Source organism: Protopterus annectens, chromosome 12.part0, assembly GCF_019279795.1.
Source record: "Protopterus annectens isolate FY-2018-M chromosome 12.part0, PAN1.0, whole genome shotgun sequence".
NCBI lineage: Eukaryota > Metazoa > Chordata > Ceratodontiformes > Protopteridae > Protopterus > Protopterus annectens.
In genome coordinates, this window is record NC_056746.1 from 1,304,692,712 (window position 1) to 1,304,716,514 (window position 23,803).

Here is a 23,803-nt window from a genome sequence, read left to right on the forward strand (position 1 = left end):
TTGCAGTAAATCAAGAGTATTCCTTAAGCAAAACAGGAAGAGTATTAGGATCCCATCTGATTCATTCTGGAAACTGTTTCATGGAAAAAAAATACCTTCAAAAGTAGTGTCTGAAACCACACTTTCTTTAGCTTCAGAATCAGAATCAAAAACCTGAGGAGAAAACACAGAAATTGCTCCTTCACAATTATTTTGTCATTTAAAATTCTTAATCTTCTCAGAAAATAAAGAATCCATTTTTATCTCTGGGTCCAAACCAAACTCTGAGCTAAATCACCTAAGCCCAATAAATCACTTCTGTCCAAAATAACTGAGACAGGAGAAGACATATGTCTAACTTTTTGTTTCTTTTTGACAGAAATTTCTACAGAAGCAAATGTCTTTAGGGACAGGCATTCCAGTCTAACCCCCAATAGTGGCTGTAGGGACTACACCAGAAACAGCAAAGGAAGAAAATGAATGGTCTGACAAACCAGAAATGTCCACAGCAGAATCACCCATTCGCAGCTGAGGGACTTCAGTAGCCTGCTAAAGTGGCAAAGACATTGGTAAATTTTGTTTTCAGGAAGGAAGAACCAAGAAATGGGTAGCCTGCTTCCTGGTGATGGTGAAAAAGCTGTCTAATTCCAGGGAAACATGTCAGTAGTAGTAGTTAAACGGGTAAGTATTTTAAATAATTTTATGAAAAAGTCAATATTCTCAAAAAAATACAGTCAAAAGCATTTTAAATACTTAACACAGGGTCCAAAAATAAGATAATGCAACTTTTATCAAGGAAAAATAGTTTTAAGTAAGCTTAAACACCTTTTTCCCCCACAAAAGTAAAAACTAACACTCTTGTTAAAAAGTAACTAAAATTCATGTGAGAATCTACAGAAACACTTTTTCCAAGCTTAAAATTATTTTCACAAAACAGTTTATTTTCTGTTTAAAAAGTAAAAGTGGAAGGTTCCCACCCCCAAAGGGAACTTATTTGCAAGATATAACCAGTATAGCTAAAGTTAATGCAGCAGTGTTCAATTTGATGAACATTGTACATGGCAATGAATCACTCAGATAATTTTCAACATCCTACCAACCTGTGCAAGAAGACAGTGCATGGACCTACCCCACCGCACACAGACACAGAGACCCCCTTTCCACAAACAGTAAAAATCAAACAGATACACAGTGATAAACATACATACACAAATAAATTACATACTGTACCTACCTTGGGTGCTGACAGAAAAGGTTTAGTGGAACAAGTCTGCATGTATACATCTTGGTTAGTGCTCTGCTTAGCCACCCTTTGTGATAGCATAGACCACCCACATACACAAAGGCATACCCCATGCAGATGACACTTTGATACTTGTACACAATTACATAGACACACATTCATACAAGTGCTTAGACATACATACACACATCCAGCCTGCAGATTCTGCAACCACAACCTCCCCATTCATAAAAGGCATGGATAGATTGTATACAGCACTGTAAGCTCCTGCCTGGTGCCCTGCAGAGTTCTACAGCAGCAGAGAAAGAAGAGAGACTTTAGAGAGATTAGGTATCTTTTTTCTGCATTTTCTTGCTGCCTTTAGCTAATTCTGCCTAAAATGCAGATTTTTTTAGAGTTTCTGTGATTTAAAAAGCTTGTTTCAGCTACACATTGTACTTATATTACTGTGCACTTTAACAAAGTCATTTTTGTGTGTAAATTACCTGTTTAACTGTTGTAGGCTACACACTCAAATGTGATAGCCATTTCTGTGCATTTAAAGTGTTTTTTTTTATTTTATCTGCTTTATTTTCTGAAAAAAAAAAACTTGTTTTCCCACCTTTCTAAGCTAGTATAGTCCAATTTTCAGGTCAGCGCTGAATTCAGGGCTGTATTACAAGTTCTGTGTTTGCCCACACCTTACTTGGATAGAAGCAAGTTTCTCTGTTCACCTGTGAAAGAGGGGAGATTTGAGCAGCCTATCTGTCCCTGGAGGAGTGGTATCAGCCCAGAAATAAGTAGTTTATTGGCCATTTTGGGCTAACTTCTATCTCTTTCATTTCCCTGCTATAAAACCTGCATTTGTGAGGTTTTTGTGCTTGTATACAGCTCAGCAAACTCCTGCCTGGTGCCCTGCAGAGTTCTACAGCAACAGAGAGACAAAAAAGAGACTTTGGAGTGATTAAGTATCATTTTTCTGCATTTTCCTGCTGCCTTTAGCTAATTCTGCCTAAAATGCCAATTTTTTAGAGTTTCTGTGATTTAAAAAGCTTGTTTCAGCTACATGTTGTACTTATTTTACTGCCTGCACTTTAACACAGTTGTTTTTGTGTTTAAATTACCTGTTTAACTGTTGCAGGCTACACACTCAAGTGTGATAGCCATGTCTGTGCATTTAAAGTGTTTTTTTTATTGTATCTGCTTTATTTTCTGAAAAAAAAAAAAAAAAAAAAAGTATTTGTTTTCCCGCCTTTCTAAGTTAGTATAGTCCAGTTTTCAAGTTAGTGCTGAATTCAGGGCTGTGTTACAAATTTCTGTGTTTGCCCATACCATACTTGGATAGAAGGAGGTTTCTCTATTCACCTGTGAGAGAGGGGAGCTTTGAGCAGCCTATCTGTCCCTGGAGGAGTGGTTTCAGCACAGAAATAAGTAGTTTATTGGCCATTTCGGGCTAATTTCTATCTCTTTAATTTTCCCGCTAAAAAACTCTCATTTGTGTGGTTTTGCACACCAGGCAGCGTGGGTTAGCTAGGGTAGAACTATTCCCAGCTCCCCAAAGTCCACTCTTCAATTTTTCCCTTGGAACTAGACAAACTTTCAACTTAAGCACTCAAAACATTCACTTCTCAGCCTGGCACTTGCTCAAAACTCATACCAAGCACTAATAAACCTTAGCACTAGACCCCCCCATACTGTACAGAAGGACAAGGCTCTCTATTCGACCTTACCAGCCAATCAGTAAAACAGTTCACTGTACCTATCCAGGCATGTTCAAAGGGCAGTTTCAGGTGTACTCTCCGGTCCAACTGGTGAATCTGGGCATTGTGAGGCAATGTTACAACTGCCTCATGTATACAGACAAACCTCACCAAACCACTAATACATGCGAGAGATGCAATTATACAGCCAAACTGAAGGCTAAGCTCTCTCAACCCAAGACTGGACCAGACAGTCAAGAGGAGAAGGGAATTACTTGCATCACACCACCAGTCTCACATATACCTATGAAATCAGCACCGGCAAAAAACACACATAAATACACAGAAACATACTTGGAGGCTCTAAATAAAAATTTGCAAAAGCAACAGAGACCTCAAAAGTAGACATCCAAGCAACCTCCACCCCCCAACACAAACCATGAAACACATACTTCACAAAACCAGTGTGCCACGCAATCCCAGCTCTTAAGGCAAAATAACATACTCAACACACTAGTAATAGGTGACTCTATAGTCAGGCACACCGACGTCCCACTCACTAGGCTGAACAAGGAGAAGGTTACTGTTAGCTTCCTGTCAGGTGCCACGGTCCGCCACATAACACAAGCACTCAGGTCACTCCAGAACAAGTACAAATATGACTCTGTCATTGTCCATGTTGGTGTGAATGACCTGAGCCGTACCTCCCAGGACTACATGAAAAGCGACATGGAGGAGCTCTCTGATCATGTAGACTAGGCCGCTATGACACTGACCCTGAGTAGCATCCTGCCCTCACCAAGAATGATACCACGGTATAAAGAAAAAATATAAATTTCAACAATTGTGCTAAGCTTCTGGTGTCATTCAAAGGGGATTCAGTGTCTGTCAGCCTGGGATGACATGCACGACAAGCCATGCTGCTTCGCTAGAGATGGCTTGCACCTGTCACCCCTAGACTATCAAATACTGGCCAAGGCTCTTGCCACCCCCGTACCGCCTTTTTCAGGCAAGGCTCAAAAGACAAACTCACTGCTGTAAATAGCACAAGTAAAAAAAACTGAGGGTAATTATACTCAATGCCAGAAGGCTAAACCTCAAAATGCAAGCACTCAAGGCGCTCCTCTGTATGGAGAAAATTGATATATGTGCAGTAACAGAAACCTGGTTTAAGGCTCCAGAGAGCACCCCAGCACTACTAGGCTACAACTCATGCCATACATTTTGGTCACAAATCCCGGACCGAAATACAAAAGGCGGGGGGGGGGGGGGCGTATCCATATTCATCAAGGATACCCACACCTCCAGGTTAGTGGCACAGCACGATGCTTCAGAGATCATCCACGAGCAACTAACAATGGGCAAAACTGCAATTCAAATTGTAGCTTGCTACAAATCACCCACCATGTCCCAGGATACCCATTACGCATTTCTGGAAACACTGAGCAGCATAAAGGTCCTACCAAACACCCTGATATTGGGTGATCTGAATTACCCAAACATTAACTGGGAGAACTACTCAAGTACAAACTCCCTTGCTCAACATTTCCTAGAATTTATAAACTGAAATGCCCTGGATCAACTGGTTAACACCCCCACCAGAGGTGACAATATATTGGACCTGGTCAACACCAACATGGGCGACCGGTGTCCCACAACGGAGGTCAACCCCTCACTGGTTAGATCTGACCATAAATTAATCACTCTGGATATCCAAATTCCACCCCCACCCCCAGTCAAAGAAACCACCGTGAAAAACTTTTCAAAAGCAAACTTCACGTTACTTAAGACCGAGGTGGAAAGTTTCAAAGCTCCCATGCTAAAGGATAACGCTGTCCAAGCTGCAAAATCCTTTACTAATGCACTCTATGGGCACCTACAAGAATGCATGGATCATGCTATCCCAAGCAAAACCAAGAGTCACTCCTCCAAGAAAAGGAAAACAGTCTGGTGGACCTCTGCCATAAACAAGCTATACAATAGAAGGAGGAAACTAGTACAGAAAAGAGTAAGATCCCAAGAAGGGAAGACATCCCTGATCAGTATCAGCAAGAAATTACGATCCCTCATAAAATCATCCCAAGGCTAGCTTCAAAAGAAAAATTGCCAAGGACTCCAAAGATAACTATAAGGCATTCTTTAGCTATGTCAAGAATCTAAGTGGCAATTCTCAGATCTGCTCAGACAGGTTCAGTGCAAACTTCACCCCCCTGTCACCCCCAAAAGGGCCCATAACCATACCAGAAGAATGTAGAGCCCCTGAAATCACAGACACTCACATTAAAACAGCCCTCTCCAAAGCCAAAAACACAGCATCAATGGGACTGGACGGTGTCCCAGGCTGTGTCCTACACAAGCTCAAAGACGAATTAAACCCTCACCTAAACACACTGTTCAAACTCAGCCTCTCCACAGACTACGTGCCCATAGAGTGGCGCACAGCAACAGTTATTCCAGTTCACAAAAGTGGAGCCACAACAGACCCTCTGAACTATCTCCCTATAAGCCTGACTAACTTGGTCTGCAAGGCTATGGAGCGCATCACCATGGATCTCATTAACAGAGACATTGGGAACCTCCAAACATTGGACCCTACCCAGTTCGGCTTTGTTAAGGGCAGATCATGCCTCCTAAACCTGGTGGACTTCTTTGAGACAGTTACCAAGGCTATAGATGAGGGAAAGGTGGTCCACACAGCCTACTTAGACCTCGGAAAGGCCTTTGATACCATTCCCCATTCAGGTATTATAGACAAGCTCACCAGTCTGAACATAAACCCCTACATCACGAGATTGGTTGCCAACTGGCTCACCCACATGTTAAGAGTAGCGGGAGCTAGATCTGACTCTAAAAGGGTCACAAGTGGCGTTCCCCAGGGCTCAGTCCTAGGACTCCTTCTGTTCGGCATATACTTCTCAGAGGTACAGGCAAGCACAGGAGGACTATGGCTGGCCAAGTTCGCTGACGACTGCAAACTAGGGACTATAATTGACTCTCCGGCTGATGCAGACATCCTCCTAAAGGGTCTCACTGAGACAGATACCTGGTGTCAAAACCATGGCCTCAAGCTAAATGCCAGAAAGTGCATAGTCATCCCCTTTGGAAAAAACAAAGTACCCACAAACTGCCACATAGGTGGTAGCCCCCTATATACGGAAGATGTAATAAGGGATCTGGGGACCCAAGTAGATAGTAACCTCTCCTTTGATAATCACATTGCCAAAGTGGTTAGAAAATCCTTCTATGTGGCCCACCTAATCAGAAAAGGGTCTGCATCCAGATCAAAAGAGGTCATCGTGCCCCTCTACGCATCACTCATCAGACCCATCACAGAGTACAATGCCCCATTTGGGATGTACCTTACAAGACACCTGCAACAGCTGGAAAGACCACAGGAGTACCTCACCAAGAGGATCACTGGCCTCAAACAGATGCCCTATGCAGCTTGACTTAAGAAACTCCAGTTGTACTCAGTTGCATACCACCTACTCAGAGGTGATCTCTGCCTGACATACAAGGCCATGTCCAACCAAGAATTGATGGACATACTCCACCTAAAGAAAACCATATCCCCTCGAGTCATACACTCTAGGGAATCTAAACCTCACCACAGCAATAAATAGGACGTGCTGGAAGGATAGATTCTTGTTCCAGAGACTTCCCATGCTCTGGAATAAGATTCCAATCTACATTAGGCAGAGCTCCTCACTAACCCTCTTCAAGTGAAACCTTGATGAGTGGATGGGAAACAGAAAGTTTACCCTGGGGATCACTTCAATGGCTCTGCTGGACAGAGGCACAGGGAACTAATCTAAGGGGGCAGCAAACACCAACACATTCTGGCTAGGCTTATAAATGCCTTTGGGCAGATAGCCTAGTACCTACCTATGAACCTATCATGCCAGAGAGTGATCATACACAGCACGCACATGCAGTCACTATGAGCATTCATGCATAGACACGCAGAGAGCCCGCCCCAGCTCCCACACATATATATGCAAATGTATGCAGATGGCCAAACACCCACATACTCCCATATACATGTTCACTACTACTACTTACCAGGATTGGCAATCTGTACAGAATAAAGCTGTCCCTCTTTGTCTGCACAGCTTCTACGCACTGAAATGCATAGATACATGCATTACCTAGCAGTTTACACTTATACATTTTCTATGCTTCTCTTTAGGGTAACGTGTAGTATGGAGTGTGTTACTTCCATATTATCATGCATCCTACCTGACTAGCACATTGGGTTAGGGTTTGTTAACCCTAACCCCAGCCGTAACTGTGTGACTCTGAGCAAGTCATTTAACCAGACACTGCTCCAGGGATTAATCTGAAAAAGGTCCACGGAGATCTGTGCTCTATCCAGGAAAAAAATATATGAAGGAATTATCTCCAGCAACTGCATGACAGCTGTCTGTTGCTATGCTATGCTAAGCATACCACAGCATAGCAGACGATAGCATAGCTGCCTGTTGCTATGCTTATTCTCATAAAATAATACAAAATTAAAAATTATATCAACATACCTTAACATATCCTTTAGAATCTCCAGTTAGAAGGATTTGCTCTTTCATATCAACAGACATGGCACTGACAGATGTAACTGTTGTATTGTCCTGTGCTGCTCTAAACTTTCCAAGCAATCCACCTTTGGTATGGACTGCCCAAGCAAACACAAAACCATCAGCACTGCTGGTCAGTAGAATAGCTGTAGTAGGGCTTCGCTCACGGGTACGCAAGAAAATAACCTATGGAGAAAATAAGTGTGCTTTATCCTGTGCAGCTGTTAGAAGGATTTTAAAATGATATTCAGTGCAGCAAATGTCTTTTCAAGTTCTTTTAATAATGTGGACTACAATTTTTTAAAACTACAGTTTAAAACTGAAATACATAGGTTCATAGGTAGGTACTAGGCTATCGGCCCGAGGGCCTACGTAAGCTTAGCCAACAAGGTTCCCTGGCTTAAGCCACCCAAGAAAGTTATTTTCCTGTGCCACTGTCGAGCAGAGACACAGAAGTGATCCCCTGGGTGTATTTCCTATTTCCCATCCACTCATCAAGATTTTTCTTGAAGAGTGCTAATGAAGAACTTTGCTTGACATAGATGGGTAGCCTGTTCCAGAGTATGGGAAGTCTCTGGGACAGGAATCTATCCCTCCAGCATGTCCTGTTTATTGTGGTGACAAGGTTTAGGTCCCTAGAGCATGTAGCTAGGAGGGATTGGGATTTCTTTAGGTGTAGCATGTCCAACAGCTCTGGGTTTGACATAGCTTTATATGCTAGGCAGAGATCACCTCAGAGTAGGCGATATGCCATGGAGTAAAGCTGGAGTTTTTTGAGACGGTCAGTGTAGGGCATCTGTTTGAGGCCAGTAATCCTCTTTGTGAGGTACTTCTGTGGCCTTCCCAGCTGCTGCAGATGTCTTGTGAGGTACATTGCAAAAGGGGTGTTGTACTCTATAATGGGTCTAATGAGTGTCGAGTAGAGGGGAACAATGACCTCTTTTTTCCTGGATGAGAACCCTTTTATGACGAGGTGTGCCACGTAGAAGGACTTCCTGACTACTGTGGCGATGTGACTATCAAAGGACACTCTATTGTCCACCTGGGTCCCAAGGTCTCTTATCACACATTCGGTGTTAAGTAGACTGCTGTCTATGTAGTAGTTCATAGGTATAGAGTTTTTACCAAAGGGGATGACAATGCACTTTTTGGCACTGAGCTTGAGGCCATGGCTTTGACACCTGGCATCTGTCTCACCGAGGCCCTTCTGTAGGATTTCCACATCATTTGGGGACTCGACTATGGTTCCTAGTTTGCAGTCATCTGTGAACTTCGTTAGCCAGAGGCCTTCTGTGTTAGCCTCTACTTCAGAGAAGTAGATACCAAACAGGAGAGGTCCCAGGTCTGAACCCTGTGATACTCCACTTGCCACTGGTTTGAGGTCAGATTTGGAGTGTGCAACTTTTACAGTGTGGGTTCTGTCAGTGAGCCAGTTGGCAACCCATCTTGTGACATAGGGATTTATACTTAGTTTAGTGAGTTTAGCTATAATTCCAGAATGGGGGATGGTGTCGAAAGCCTTGGTGAGGTCAATATAGACTGTGTGAACCACCTTACCCTCATCTACGGCTTTGGTGACTGCCTCAAAGAAGTTAATCAGATTCAGGAAGTATGATCTGCCTTTCACAAACCCGAACTGGGTGGGATCCAGAGTTTGGAGGTTACCAATGTCTTTGTTTATGAGTTCCATGATGATACGTTCCATGGCTTTGCAGACCAGGCTCGTCAGGCTAATAGGGCAATAGTTCCCGGGATCAGTTTTGGCTCCCCCTTTGTGGAGTGGAATAACTGTTGCTGTATGCCATTCAGTGGGCACAAAGCCTGATGTAAGGCTATGATTGAACATGGTGCTTAGCTGAAGAGCCAGTTCGTTCTGAAGTTCGTGTAAAATGCAGCCTGGGATATTGTCTGGTCCCATGTATGCTGTCTTTTTGGCTTTAGAGAGTGCAGCTTTTACCTGAGTAGTTGTGATTACAGGGACTCTGCATTCTTCCTGTATAGATATGGGCTCTTTAGGGGGTGGGGGTGGGGTAAAGTTAGCACTGAACCTATCTGCCAGGATGTTGGCATTATCAGTTGGTTCTGTAATTTTCGTGCTGTTGTGCTGTAACTCAGAGCAGATCTAGGTGTTGCCATTGAGATTCTTGACATAGCTATAGAATGCTTTGTGGTTGTCCTTAGAATCAGTGGCGATTTTTTGTAGCTAGCTTTGGAGGATCTTATAAGGGATCTCAGCTTCTTACTGAGGCTGACCACGGAGCTCCTCCACTCATGGGACTTTACTCTTTTTTGCAAAAATTTCTTCCTTCTGTTGTACAGTTTGTTTATGGCAGGGGACCACCAGATTGGCTTCCTTTTTTTGGAGGATAGCATCTTGGTTCTGTTTGGGATAGCACAATCTATGCACTCGTGTAAGTGCTTATAGAGTGCATTTGTGTAGGATTCAGCAGTTGTAACTGTACTGTCCATCTGCATGGGTGTCATGAAGTTCAGCACTTCTTTCTTAAGAAGCATGAAGTTGGCTTTGGAGAAATGTTTTACTGTGGTTTCCCTAATGAGGGGTGGGGGCGGGATGTGGATATCAAGGGTGATTAGCTTATGGTCGGATCGGAACACCGGTCACTCATGTTGGTAATGACTAGGTCTAGGATATTGTTGCCCCTGGTGGGGATGTGGATAAGCTGATCCAGGGCATTGGAGTTTATGAATTCCAGAAAGCATTGTGTGAAGGAGTTGGTACACGAGTAGTTTTCCCAGTTAATGGTGGGGTAGTTGAAATCGCCCATTATTTCAGCATATTGGAATTTCAGAACATAAGCTATTATTCTGCCTTTTAAGCATATTTAATATTCTACCTCCTATCATTCTCTTCCTTCCTCCTTACTGTTCTCTACCTACTCCATGCCCTCTTGAATCATAACTCTCAACCTCCTAGTGAGAAAAATATGGACAAAGCCGAATGGGGGAACAAAGGCCTAAAAAAGGGGGCAATTTTTTAAATATTGTTCTTACAGAATTAGAAACCTGCTAGAATAACTGGTTTTGCTTTAGCATGCATATTCTGAGGGATATGAAGTATGAAATTCAATTGACTGTCATTATTTAATGACTTCACTCCTCAATGATTTGCTAGAAAACCACATAATTTATGAGAAACTGAGACCAAAAATATGAAGTCAAATTCTGGACATTCTGTGAAAATCTGGATAGTTAAGAGGTATGTCTTGAATGCATCCATTGATTTTCTTTCCACTTCCCTTTGTAACAGTCTATTCCATAGGTTCACAACCCTGTTTTCTAGATCAAGGAGGCATTTGATTCCTTCAGTCTGCTGCCTGCATTCTGTTCTCTTCCACTGTCTTTTCCATTCAAATTGACCTTTCACATTTCTATGACATGATTCTGTAGAAATATATCATGTCTATATCTCTTCTGTTCTCCAATGAAAATAGTTTCTGCTCCTCTGGTCTCTATCTTTATCTCTATTCTATGTACCATTCTGATGTATGATGGACTTCAGTACTCACCTTTCAAACCAAATCTTTCCCTTCCTTTCATGGACCATGCATCCAACTTGTAAAGACTGAAATACATTGGAGTGGTCTGTCATGAATAAGCATTACATGCATTGAGAGCAGAACCGTTTCTAGAATATGCTTAAGAAAGCTCTGCTGCCGTAACAGAATGAAGCTTCACCACTCTTTGTAGTAGCCAACCATATTTGTCACAGCAAAGAGAAATGTAATTTCTGAGCTGTTTTAACATAGTTTACTTCCAAAATAGATGTCTATTTTTCTTTGGCAAGACAAAAAAGACTGACTTGATTTTCTTAATGCTGCAGGTCTGTTTATATAGTACCTTAACTGCCTATAAACGGTTTACCTTTGAAACCGCGAATCACAGTGGTTCGAGTGCCGATATGAGCGACTCAAAACCACGAAACTGGACATGTTGACAGACCTTAATGTTCGAAAAACAGCAAATCGAAAAGCAGATTCGCTGTTTTTCGAACATTAATGTCGAAAAAAAACAAAACAAACAAAGTGTAAAGCAGGGGGGGGGCAAGCCCCACCGCACCCCCCTACTTTATTATTCTAACTCCGACATCGCACTACAGTGGGGAAAGGAACCATTTCACGATCCCCACTATAGTGCAGTCCGCCCCAGAATGTCGAATGTGCAATGAGCGAAACTCACTGTGCATTCGCTCATTGCACATTTGAACCTTTTTCTGTTCGGCGTTTGCAAACTTTGCAGACTGCCTTTCGGACATTTGCGGTTCACCCTTGTGCAATACACACATGTAAAGGTAAACCCTATAAACATTACAAGCATATAACAATCTTCCCCTTATTCTATGGTTTAGTGAAGTAAACTGGAAATATACTATTCTTAATTTAATACACTTTAGTGGACAATCTTAGACAAAAGAGATGGATTTGTTTTTAAAACCAGTCTGTTTTGATGGAAAGCTAAATTAAAACTGTGCATATCACAGCTTGTTACCTCCTGAGATTCTCAGTGCAGGATTGGTAACAATGTACTGGTAACTTGTCAGCTGAATGCTAAGTACCTTCCCTGACATTTTTCATATTCAATACCTACTTCATCTAATTCACTGTCAAAGGGAGATGGAAACACTGTCTCATATAGCTGACTTACATTCTCTTTCTATGCATGTGTGTGCGTGTGCGTCTGTCTGTCTGTCTCACTCTCTCTTGGCTTACCAGTAATTTTCTTACCTGGATTCCTATAACAGGAACGGTCGACCTTTCTGCTGGTGTCTCATTTCAGATCTTCTGTCAGCTCTCTCTCTTTCTCTACATACACCTTCAGTATGTTCTTTTTTACATTTCCTGGGGTCTAGTAGTTCTTGTATCTTTTATTTAATGTACCTTTGTGGTACTCCATAGTGATTATCCTTGATATCTAGTGCTCCCCCCACTATCTATCCTCATACTGGTTTAAGTCTTGCTAAAGCAGGAGTGTTATAATGCAATCCCTGGTGGCTAGTGTTCCCCTGACCCCTGTACTGGTTTAAGTGCAAATGCAACACAAGTTTTGTACAGTAATCCCTGGTGGCTAGGGGCCCTCTTCCCTGCAGAACAATTATCCCTTTTGGATAGTGATCCCCCATCCAGTACTGTAGACTGTACTCTTTAGTCTTAGGGGATGAAGGTATGACAGCCACCCCAACCCACAGTCACACACACACATACACACACACACACGCACACACGCACGGACACACGCACACACACACGCACGCACGCACACACACTTCCTTCCTCACTTGATCGTACTCACACACACACACACACACACACACACACACACACACACACACACACACACACACACACACACACACACACGCCTACCTCACCCCCTCAGTACACCCCTTTTGCTATCTCCCAGGCAGACACACACACACACACACACACACACACACACACACACACACACACACACACACACACTAACTCACTCACTCACTCACTCACTCACTCACTCACACATGCAGCCCCTCAGATACACTCACTTATAAACCTCCCAACCCTACCTTACCACTAAACTGCCCAGTACTTGCCTCTTTCGCAATGGCTGTGTTCATACCATGATGTAAATCCACAAAGTCAAGAGCTGAAGCAACAAATGGATACAGATGTATATAACCCTCAAACGAAAGCCAATGCATGAAGTGAGCAAAAATACTTCTTTTAATGGACCAAATTGATCAAATAAAACACAAACACATTCACATTAAGTGCTTTCATCCACGCTATGGTGGACTTCATCTGAATGCATAACAACTTTTTTTTAGACTATTTAAATATCTTTTGGTGCCAAGAGTCACTCCAACTTCCAAAATTTAAAGTGACCCAGTGCCTGTATTAACAATTCATATGATCACAAACAAAATTACATATTCCCTAACAATTCAAAAATAAATGTATTTGATTAAATTAATTAGTTATACAGTGTGAGAGGCTTATTATATGCTTACTAATAAAATTCAATAAAATAATCAGTACGATGTCCTTAAGAAATCAATGCATTTCATAAATACTCAGTACATATCATAGAAAATCAGTGCATTTCATGAAAAGATCAGTACATTTCATTAAAAAATATATATGTCTATACATTTCATTAAAAATATATATATATATCAATACATTTCATTAAGTATATATATATATATATATATATATATATATATATATATATATATATATGTGTGTGTGTGTGTGTGTGTGACTTATGTATTTCATAAATACCCAGTACCTTTCATATTGTACCCATGGGGCTGCGTTTTTTTAAATTACCTATGGGTGTGCATTTGAACGAATATATATATCTGTATCCATTTGTTGCTTCAGCTCTTGACTTTGTGGATTTATGTGGTTGCCAGCTGTCTCTTAGTTTTTGTTTGGGTCATTTGGTTATGGATGTAACTAATGGGATGCCAAATGCTTCATCGGACCATAATGAAATGCAGAGACTTCAATTGGAAGTCAGCATTTTAAAAGTGGAAGTTACCATGCTTATTGAGCTGTTTACTCAATCAAACAGCAAGAGTCAACGGATGCAGGGAATGATGCAAGTGTGTAACATCAGCAGTAACTTTTTGCAGGCAGAGATATCTAACGGCTAGGGAGCTGGTATTTCTAGGCCAGTGTTTCTGGAATCCAGAGGTTCTAAATCTAAAGGCAACAACAGCAACAGAAGCGTTTCTTCTGAAAAGTTTACTTTTGATTTTTCTATTTTTAACATCGACGAAGATTGTGAGTGTATGGGGCGAGACCAAAACGCACTATGAACACTAAGACATATTCATTGGTTGCTAATAAAGATACAGGCAACCCAAAAGGTACTGTATTTTGTAGTTCAAGCCCTAGGGGCCGTGTTATGCATACTACTAGTGTTGGTAATGGCATTAACCAACTTCACTGTTTTTTATCAAAAGAAATTAATTTTAATTTTGAAAGTCAAGCTGACCAACGGGTCAGGCAACAGTATTCAACCACACAAGGAACTTTAAAAGATATAATATATTTGTTGGGCAAGCATTTGATTGCAATTAAGGGGGTTAAAATTGATAATGCTTATTTAAGTAAATGAATTTCATTGAATATTGTACCCATGGAACTGCGTTTTTTTAAGTTACCTATGGGTGTGCATTTGAACGAACAGTCTATGACAGATTTTAATAAGCTTTTTAACAGATTTGGAGTTGATTTTATGGAACTGCTTATAAAGAAAATGATGAAAAATTATGTAAGCTACTGAGTGAAGTTGAGAGGCTAAATACTTTAATTGTTAATGACTTATTGTTCTCCCAGTGGGAAAAATTGTATGAGAAACAGTACAATACTGCTGACAAAAAGGTTCAGGCTATATATAACAAAAAAGTAAGAAAATTAAGAGGGATCTTGACCAGTACAAATGTAATAAGGCTTATCCATGGAAAGAAAAGGATGATAGAGGTAAACAGGAAAGTTTCAAGAAAGTTTCAGATACAGGACCTGTGAGATACTATGACAACTATGATAACTATAGGGGTCAAAATTTTCAGAGAGGGAGACCATTTCCAGCCCCAATGGAGCGGAGAAAGGAATGGAAATGGAGAAAACAAAGACAAGAATGGTATCGGACACATTATGTGAACAACAATTGGGGAGAGAGAGCCACACCACGGTATTAGATGCAACTGTTTCAGGTGCTGGTAAGGCTCTAGATCAATGTGATGGTATAGTTAAATGCTATAACAATTTTAAGATATATAATTACACGAGCTTAGAGTTAACAACATTTTACCTTACTATCTAAGGGAATGAAATATATACCCAGTGCTAAATTTAATGTAGTAGACACTATTACAGAAATCAAATTATATTTTAGGAGATTAAATCTTGCTTTATTTTTTCACAATGATGCTTCACATTATGTATATGATGAATTAAAGAAGAAAAGCACTTTTATACCTCCCACCCATCCCAATATGGTTATTTTTGAAAAATCAGTGACAAATTATATATACAAAACATATAAAAAAAATGGGAAAACGGAGGTTTCATGACAATTTATCTGAAAATGAGAGTGATGTCCTGGTACAGTTAACTAACAATAAAGACATTAGAGTCATGAAACCAGATAAGGGTGGAGGTGCAGTTCTATATAATTCTTTAAACTATATTAATGAAATGTATAAAATTTTATATGAGACGGGTAACTATGAAACGATCTCTATTAATGAGATTAATATACGATATAAACGTATTGATCTAAGTTTGGAAGAATTTTTGTTGGACAATCGCATCACTCTTGATTTATACAATTATCTGAAGGTAGAATATCTTATTCTCGCAACTATAGTGGGTATACCCAAAATTCATAAAAGTATCACTCAGCCACCCTTTCGTTCAATTGTGTCAGGTAGCTGTTCAAAAGTATACCCATTAGGAGTCGTTATAGATAGATGTTTAAAATCTATTTATAATATCATAACACATTTGATCAAGAACTCCTGGGTATTTTTGTCAAATGTAACCACCAACATATGGAAAGAGAATTTAATTTTCATTACCATAGATGTCATAGATTTATTTTCCTGTATACCCAAACAACAGGGTCTGGAGGACTTTTGTAATAGTTTAAGAAAATTTTCCAACCTGAATTGGGATACAATTGGTTTAATTATGGAATTGATGTCTATGGTATTAGATTATAATTACATACACTTTGAGGAGGAAAATTTTAGACAAACCGGGGGGGTGGCTATGGGGCGACCTGCGCCCCCATTTTCGCCAACCTGGTTATGCTGGAATGGGAAACCACTACAGTAGTAATATTTACAAATATGTTACTTACTGGATGACATTTTTATTTTATGGGATGGGCCCATGGAGAGTATTCATTCTTTTATAGAATTTTTGAATAGTACTAGTACATTTTTAAAATTTACACTTACTTGTAGTTTGGATGGTATTTCTTACTTGGATACATACATTTCCAAATCTAGTTATGGTTTTCAGTCTAGAATATTTAGAAAAAATGCTTTTTTATATAGTTATTTGGAGTATACAAGTAACCACCCTAGGAATATGATGAAGAATATTTATAAGGGGTAATGTATTAGAGCTGCCCGTATGACGTCCACTTATGAGAATATGATAGAAGAAGTTAATTACATCAAAACTATGTTCAGCTCCAGGGGTTACCCCATGTCTATGTTGAATGATGTCACTAACTATGTAGTAGGGGAATGGGGGAAGAAATATCCCACTTTGATTGGTAAGGAATTAAACAAGAATCAAGAAAAAATTGAGATGTGTACTAACAAACAATACAACAGAGCTTGTGTCCTTGAATATTCCCCCTATGTCAAATATATAAAAAACATTGTGAGAAAGAACTGGAACATTTTAGAGGTAGATTAAGAAATAAAGAAAATAATAGGTGATGCACCCATATTTGTTCACAAAATGGGAGCAAATATAAAGAAGAAATTAGAGATTGAACCTACATTAGGAGTAAGAAATAATCAAAGTAAACATACCACAAAATGTGGTTGTCGTAGGCAATGTAGTGTGATATTGGATATAGATGGGGTAACTTTAGAGAATATTAATAGGACTAACATTCAATTTAGGCAAGGTAATTGCAGTAGTAGGCATGTTTTATATATATATATATATATATATATATATATATATATATATATATATATATATATATCTATAGCAAAATTCTTGTTGTGTCCTAGTTTCTATATAGGGAAAAGAGAAGAGAATTTATAATCACCTATATAGTATTAGAACTAAGGACACGACTAATGCTTTATACAGACATATAGATAGACAGGGTGATTCTCATACATTCAAGTTCGCAATAATTGATCAAGTCATTGTTAGTCCAAGGGGTGGCAACATAAGGGCTTTATTGGGTAAGAGAGAAATTATATGGCAAATACTCACTGATGCTGCTAGGGAATCAGGACTGAATGAGTACATCTCTATTAAGCCCATTTTATAACTTATTCAGCCCAGTTTCTACAGGTAGACATATACATTTTCAAAATACATTTTTAAATACATCTTCAAATACATTTTTATGTATTAATGAAAGGTACTGGGTATTTATGAAATGCATAGGTCATACATACATACATATATATATATATATATGTGTACATATATATATATATATATATATATATATATATATATATATATATATTTAATGAAATGTATTGATATATATGTATTTTTTTTTTAATGAAATGTATAGACATATATATTTTTTAATGAAATGTATTGATCTTTTCATGAAATGCACTGATTTTCTATGATATGTACTGAGTATTTATGAAATGCATTGAGTTCTTAAAGAAATCGTACTGATTATTTTATTGAATTGTATTGGTCAGCATATAATAAGCCTCTCACACTGTATAGATAATTAATTTAATCAAATTAATTTATTTTTGAATTGTTAGAGAATATGTAATTTTGTTTGTGATCATATGAATTGTTAATACAGGCACTGGGTCACTTTAAATTTTGGAAGTTGGAGTGACTCTTGGCACCAAAAGATATTTAAATAGTCTAAAAAACAGTTGTTTTGCATTCTGATGAAGTTCACCATAGCGTGCATGAAAGCGCTTAATGTGAATGTGTGTTTTATTTGATCAATTTGATCCATTAAAAGAAGTATTTTTGCTCACTTCATGCATTGGCTTTCATTTGAGGGTTATATACATCTGTATCCATTTGTTGCTTCAGCTCTTGACTTTGTGGATTTACATAGTTGCCAGTTGTCTCTTAGTTTTTGTGGGGTCATTTGGTTATGGATGATACCATAATGTAGGGGAAGTGGTTGTACTAATCTACACTGTGGAGTGATTCTATGAATCACTTGGCATGTAGATGCCTTCCTGGAAGCAGTTCTGGGGGAAGTAGAGAGAGGGAGACAGAGACAGACAGACAGCAACAGAGCTAATTAGCATATGTCTTCCCTGGACTGCCGCATTGGCATGTAGCACGGCCTCAGATACAGCCTGACAAGATGCTGCATGTCTTCATGTTAGAGCACAGTGTTAGGGCTGTCTCTGAATTCCAAAAGGTTACCACATGGTAACATTTTAAATTCCCCACACAGAGTTATACTTACAAAACATTCACTACAACAGTTCTAGATACTCAATTTACATCCACCTGGATACTTTACAGAAAAGTACTAGCCTAACTGCCCTTGTGGGCCATTTTAAGCCTTGATAATTTCCTTCAAAGTTGAGAATCAAACCTTGTAATTGTGTCTGTGAGGTAAACCCCTTAACTATTATGCCAACCCCCAACATTACTTGTAGAAAGTTGACATGCCATGCCATGTTACAATACCCATACAAAAACTGGGCTACTGGGAGTTCTCTTCAGATATGAAAGCCCCTGTTGCTTCATATGAAGCCCCAGAACATGGACCGAAGCCCCAAAGGTGGTGGTGTCTCCATATTCATAAAGGATATGCACACCTCCAGACTAGTAGCCCAGCATAACGCATCTGAGATACTCCAAGTACAACTAACATTGGGTAAGATGGCGATTCAGGTTGTAGCCTGCTATAGGTACCCAACCATGTCCCAAGACTCTCACTTCACATTCCTAAGCACCCTGGAAACTATTAAGATCCAACCTAACACTCTCATACTAGGTAACTTCAACTACCCCTCCATCAGCTGGAAAACTACTCATGCACCAGTGCACTGGCCCAATGCTTCCTGGAATTCATCAATTCTTATACCTTGGACCAGCTCATTCGTACCGCCACTACAAGAAGCAACATCCTTGACCTGGTTATTACTAACATGGGCAACCATTGCTCTACACCAATAGTCAATTCCTCCCTGGTTAGATTCGACCACAAACTAATTACCATGGAAATCCACATCTCACCCACACCTCCTGCAAAAGGTATCCACCATGAAAAACTTCTCCAAAGCTGACTTTAGACTCTTAAAAATAGAGGTCGTTAACTTCACGGCACCCCATGCCAATGGAAAATAGATGCATGACTGCCGAATCATATACCAATGCACTGTACGAACACGTACATAAATGCATGGAACTAGCCAAACTCAACATGCTCTCCTCCAAAAAAAGAAAGCCAGTCTGGTGGTCCCCTGCCATTAATAAACTCTACAACAGAAGGAAGAAACTGTTCCAGAAAAAGGTGAGGTCTCAAGACTGGAAAAATTTCCTTATTAGCCTTAACAAAAAATTGAGATCCCTCATCAAAACCTCCAAAGCCAGCTATGAAGGCAGAATTGTGGCAGAGACTAAAAACAACCACAATGCCTTCTACAGTTATATCAAGAATCTCCATGGCAATACCCAGATTTGCTCTGCGTTACTGCACAATGGTACCTCCTATATTGAGCCAACAGATATTTCCAAAATACTGGCCGACAGATTCAGTGCCAAGTTTACCCCCCCCAGGACCAATCTCAATACCGGAAGAATGCCAGGCACCCAGCATTACTGTAGCACAGGTTAAAGCTGCATTGTCTAAGGTCAAGAATACAGCTTCCATGAGACCCAAGGGTCTAAATTATAAACACGAAAGCTCAAGACAGTGAATACATCTACATCGACACATAAAGGTCGATGTACAAAAAGAGCAAAATACCTAATCGGCGAAAATGAAAACGCTGAATGTATTTGCTTGGCCAGCATGGCAATCATGGTGATGAGGAAATATATCCTTTTCCCCACTGTAGTGTGGTGTCGGAGTTGGTATATTTAAGTAGGGGGTGTGTGGGGGGTGCAGGGGGGCTTGCCCCCCCTGCAAAAGTGTGTTAATTTAATTTTATTTAGTTAGTTTGTGCTTACCTGCATGGCGCTGCTGGTTGACAAAATATGTTCGGCATTTTCAATTTCGCTGATTATGTATTTTGCTCTTTTTGTACATCGACCATTATGTGTCAATGTAGATATATTCGCTGTTTAGTTTTCGTGTTTATAATATAGATCCAGACCCAACAATATCCCTGGCTGTGTTCTACATGAATTACAAAGTGAACTGGCACTACATCTGTGTCTTACCTCAGGCTTTGTCCCTACTGAATGGCACACTGCTACAGTCATCCCTCTCCATAACGGAGAAGCGACTACAGACCCTGGAAATTATTGCTCCATTAGCCTGATGAGTCGGATATGTAAGGCTAATGGAGCACATCACCATGGACCTAATGAACAAGTATATAGGGAATCTCCAAACTCTAGATCCCATGCAATTTGGTTTTGTGAAAGGTAGATCATGCCTGCTCAACCTGGTTGACTTCTTTGAGTCATTCACCAGAGTGGTGGATGAAGGTAAGGCAGTTTGTACAGCCTACCTTGATCTGGCCAAAGCCTTTGATACCATTCCTCACTGAGGATTTATTGATAAACTCAGCAAACTAAGCATTAACTCTTATATCGTTAGGCAGGTTGCAAATTGGCTCACAGATAGAACTCACAGTGTGAAAGTAGCAGACTCCAAGTCAGACTGCCGACCAGTCACGAGTGGAGTCCCACAGGGATCGGTCCTGAGTCCTCTCCTGTTTGGCATCTACTTCTCAGAAGTCCAGGCCAACACAGAGGGACGCTGGCTGACCAAATTCGCAGACAACTGCAAGCTGGGAGCCATTATCAACTCCCCAAGTGATGCAGACATCCTACAGAAAGGCCCCACTGAGACCAATGACTGGTGTCAGAACCATGGGCTTAACCTTAATGCCAAAAAATGCGTCATCATCCCCTTTGGGAAAAACTCAGTTCCCACTAATTACCGCATCACTGGGAGCCCACTGAACACTGAAGGTATTATAAGAGTCATGGGGACACAGATTGACAGCAACCTCTCATTCAACCACCACATTGGCTCTGTGGTCAGAAAGTCCTTCTATGTGGCACATCTCATTACCAAGGGTTTTGCATCCAGGAAGAAAGAGGTCATCAAGACCAGTCATAGAGTATAATGCCCCATTTGACATGTACCTCACTAGACACCTGCAACAACTGGAGAGGCCACAAAAATACCTCACGAAGAGGATCCCAGGCCTTAAACACATGTCCTACATGGACAAACTCAAAAACCTCCAGCTATTCTCTGTCACATATCGTCTACTAAAAGGTGATCTCTGCTTGACTTACAAAGCCATGTCTGACCTATCTCTGTTAGAAATGCTACATCTAAAAAAATCCCAATCTCTGAACACCACACGCTCCAGAGACCTCAACCTCATTACCACAATCAACAGAACATGCTGGAGGGACAGGTTCATAACCCAGAGACTACCCATGCTCTGGAATAGACTTCCCATACATGTCAAGCAGAGCACCTCACTAGCCCTCTTCAAGAGAAATCTTGATGAGTGGATGGGAAAGAGAATGTTCACCCCGGGGAGCACTCCAGTGGCTCTACTTGATACAGGCACTGAGAACTAACGATGGGCGGCAGAATGCCAGGGCACTTCTATGGCCTAGGCCTGTAAAGGCCCCAGGGCCATTAGCCTAGTACACACCTATGAACCTATGAATTAGCAATGTAATAATCCATTTGCATTAAAAATTACAGATTATTTTTAAAACACCTTTACTAAATTATCACTTAAGGCATACACAAAGATACATTAATAGAAAATAAAACAAACCATATTAACATGTTTTCTATTTAAATACATTATTTATCACATATCTTTTACTTCCTTGTAAATTATCAGCCCAACATTACATAAAATTGCTGAATTCCTGCCTTCAATCAAACCTCATTCCTCATCCTCCAGAACATTATCTGCATGCACTGTTCCTGCAATATTCTATGTAATTTGCTCTTTCCCATTTCTAATGATCCCTCTTCCAGCTCTTTTACCTGTTTTATAATATTAAATACTTTAAATACAATTCATTTATACTTTGATTTCCATTTTATAGTAATTGTTTTTGGCAGCTAACAGAATTAAACTTAATAAAGCAATTCAGATCCTGTGTCCCAGCTCAAAAGATACATTTCCTTGGTTACTGTTTATCCAATATTTTTATACAGTACTCTGTAGGGAATTTTTTAAATCTGCCAACTCATTACACTCCCAATACATATGCTCCCATTCACCATGTTCTTCTCTGTTACACCTCAGAAATTTGCTGTCTAGCACAAGAAAAATTCTTTGAAGTCTGCTTGGGGTATAAAAATACCTATGCAAATACTTTCATGAAAAAATCCTAAACTTTCTGGACTTTTATGCACACTTATGAGACATACATATGACTTCCAATTGTTCTCTTGTAACTTGCTTTTCCAGTCTCTCTTTCTGTACTTTTCTAACCTCCTCTGATTGATTCCTACAGTTATTACACAACATTTTTATGCCCTACTAATTATCCCTTTTTTAACAGCAGTTTTTGTTCTAGATTCAACAAACAACTTTATCAGAGCAGGTCTTTCAGTTAAGATTCCCATATCCCTTTCTCTTTCCCCTTATGCTGATATATGTCACTGGGAGGGAAAGCAGCATCTAGCCTGCAGTCCAAACATCATCTTGGCCTCATCTCACACTACTACCTTTACTTAGCTAGTTATTTGCTACCGATGCTTTAGTTCCTTTGCCAGTTTCTACACTAAATTCTAGCCCCCTCTTGCCTTTTTTCTGAACCACTACTTGAAGCCATCCCTATTGGCAAAAATCTCCTTTTGCTAGTTCACATGTTGGCTTAGTTCTTAGAAGACTTTCTGCTACCTTATGAATATAGTATTATATACAGTTGTTATTCTCTTTAAGAATCTGCATCCAAAATCGCACTCTCTCTTTATTTCTTGACCCCCCCCATGCTTAATTATCACCCCTTTCCATTTTGAAGTGAAGCTAGCAGGAGAAACCATAGGCAATTGTCCATCCTTGGTTGTCAGAATCTGTGGAAGAGATGTCAGGGATAGTAGACATCTCTTCCACAAATTCTGACAACCACGGATGGGCATTTCCTGTGGTTTTTCCTGCTAGTCTGGTTGATACAGGCACCCTGAGACAATGTAGCAACTGCCTCATGTAATTAGACAACCCTCTACTACTATCACCTAGGTACACAATATGTGAGAGATGCAATTACATTAAGAAACTAGAATCCTTGCTGTCAAACATTAGTCTGTTCAAGTAACATAAAAAATTGTCAAAAAATTGTCATGTAAAATAGGTGGGAACAATAACTTTTAGTTATGTACTTACCATAACTTTAGATGTATGGGATCCATCTCGACTACATTCTCTACAGATGGGTTCGGAGCCGAGGATCGGC

At 40.0% G+C, this 23,803-nt stretch overlaps 1 protein-coding gene across 1 annotated transcript in view; it reads right to left on the minus strand.

Annotated features, from left to right (window-relative positions):
- The window catches only part of EFCAB8 (EF-hand calcium binding domain 8), a 3,728,836-nt gene that overhangs the window by 963,892 nt on the left and 2,741,141 nt on the right, over positions 1-23,803 (minus strand). Inside the window, exon 28 of the mRNA XM_044089017.1 lies at positions 7,437-7,658. Within this exon, the coding sequence (XP_043944952.1) occupies positions 7,437-7,658 (222 nt within the window). The remainder of the gene's footprint in view (positions 1-7,436; positions 7,659-23,803) is intronic.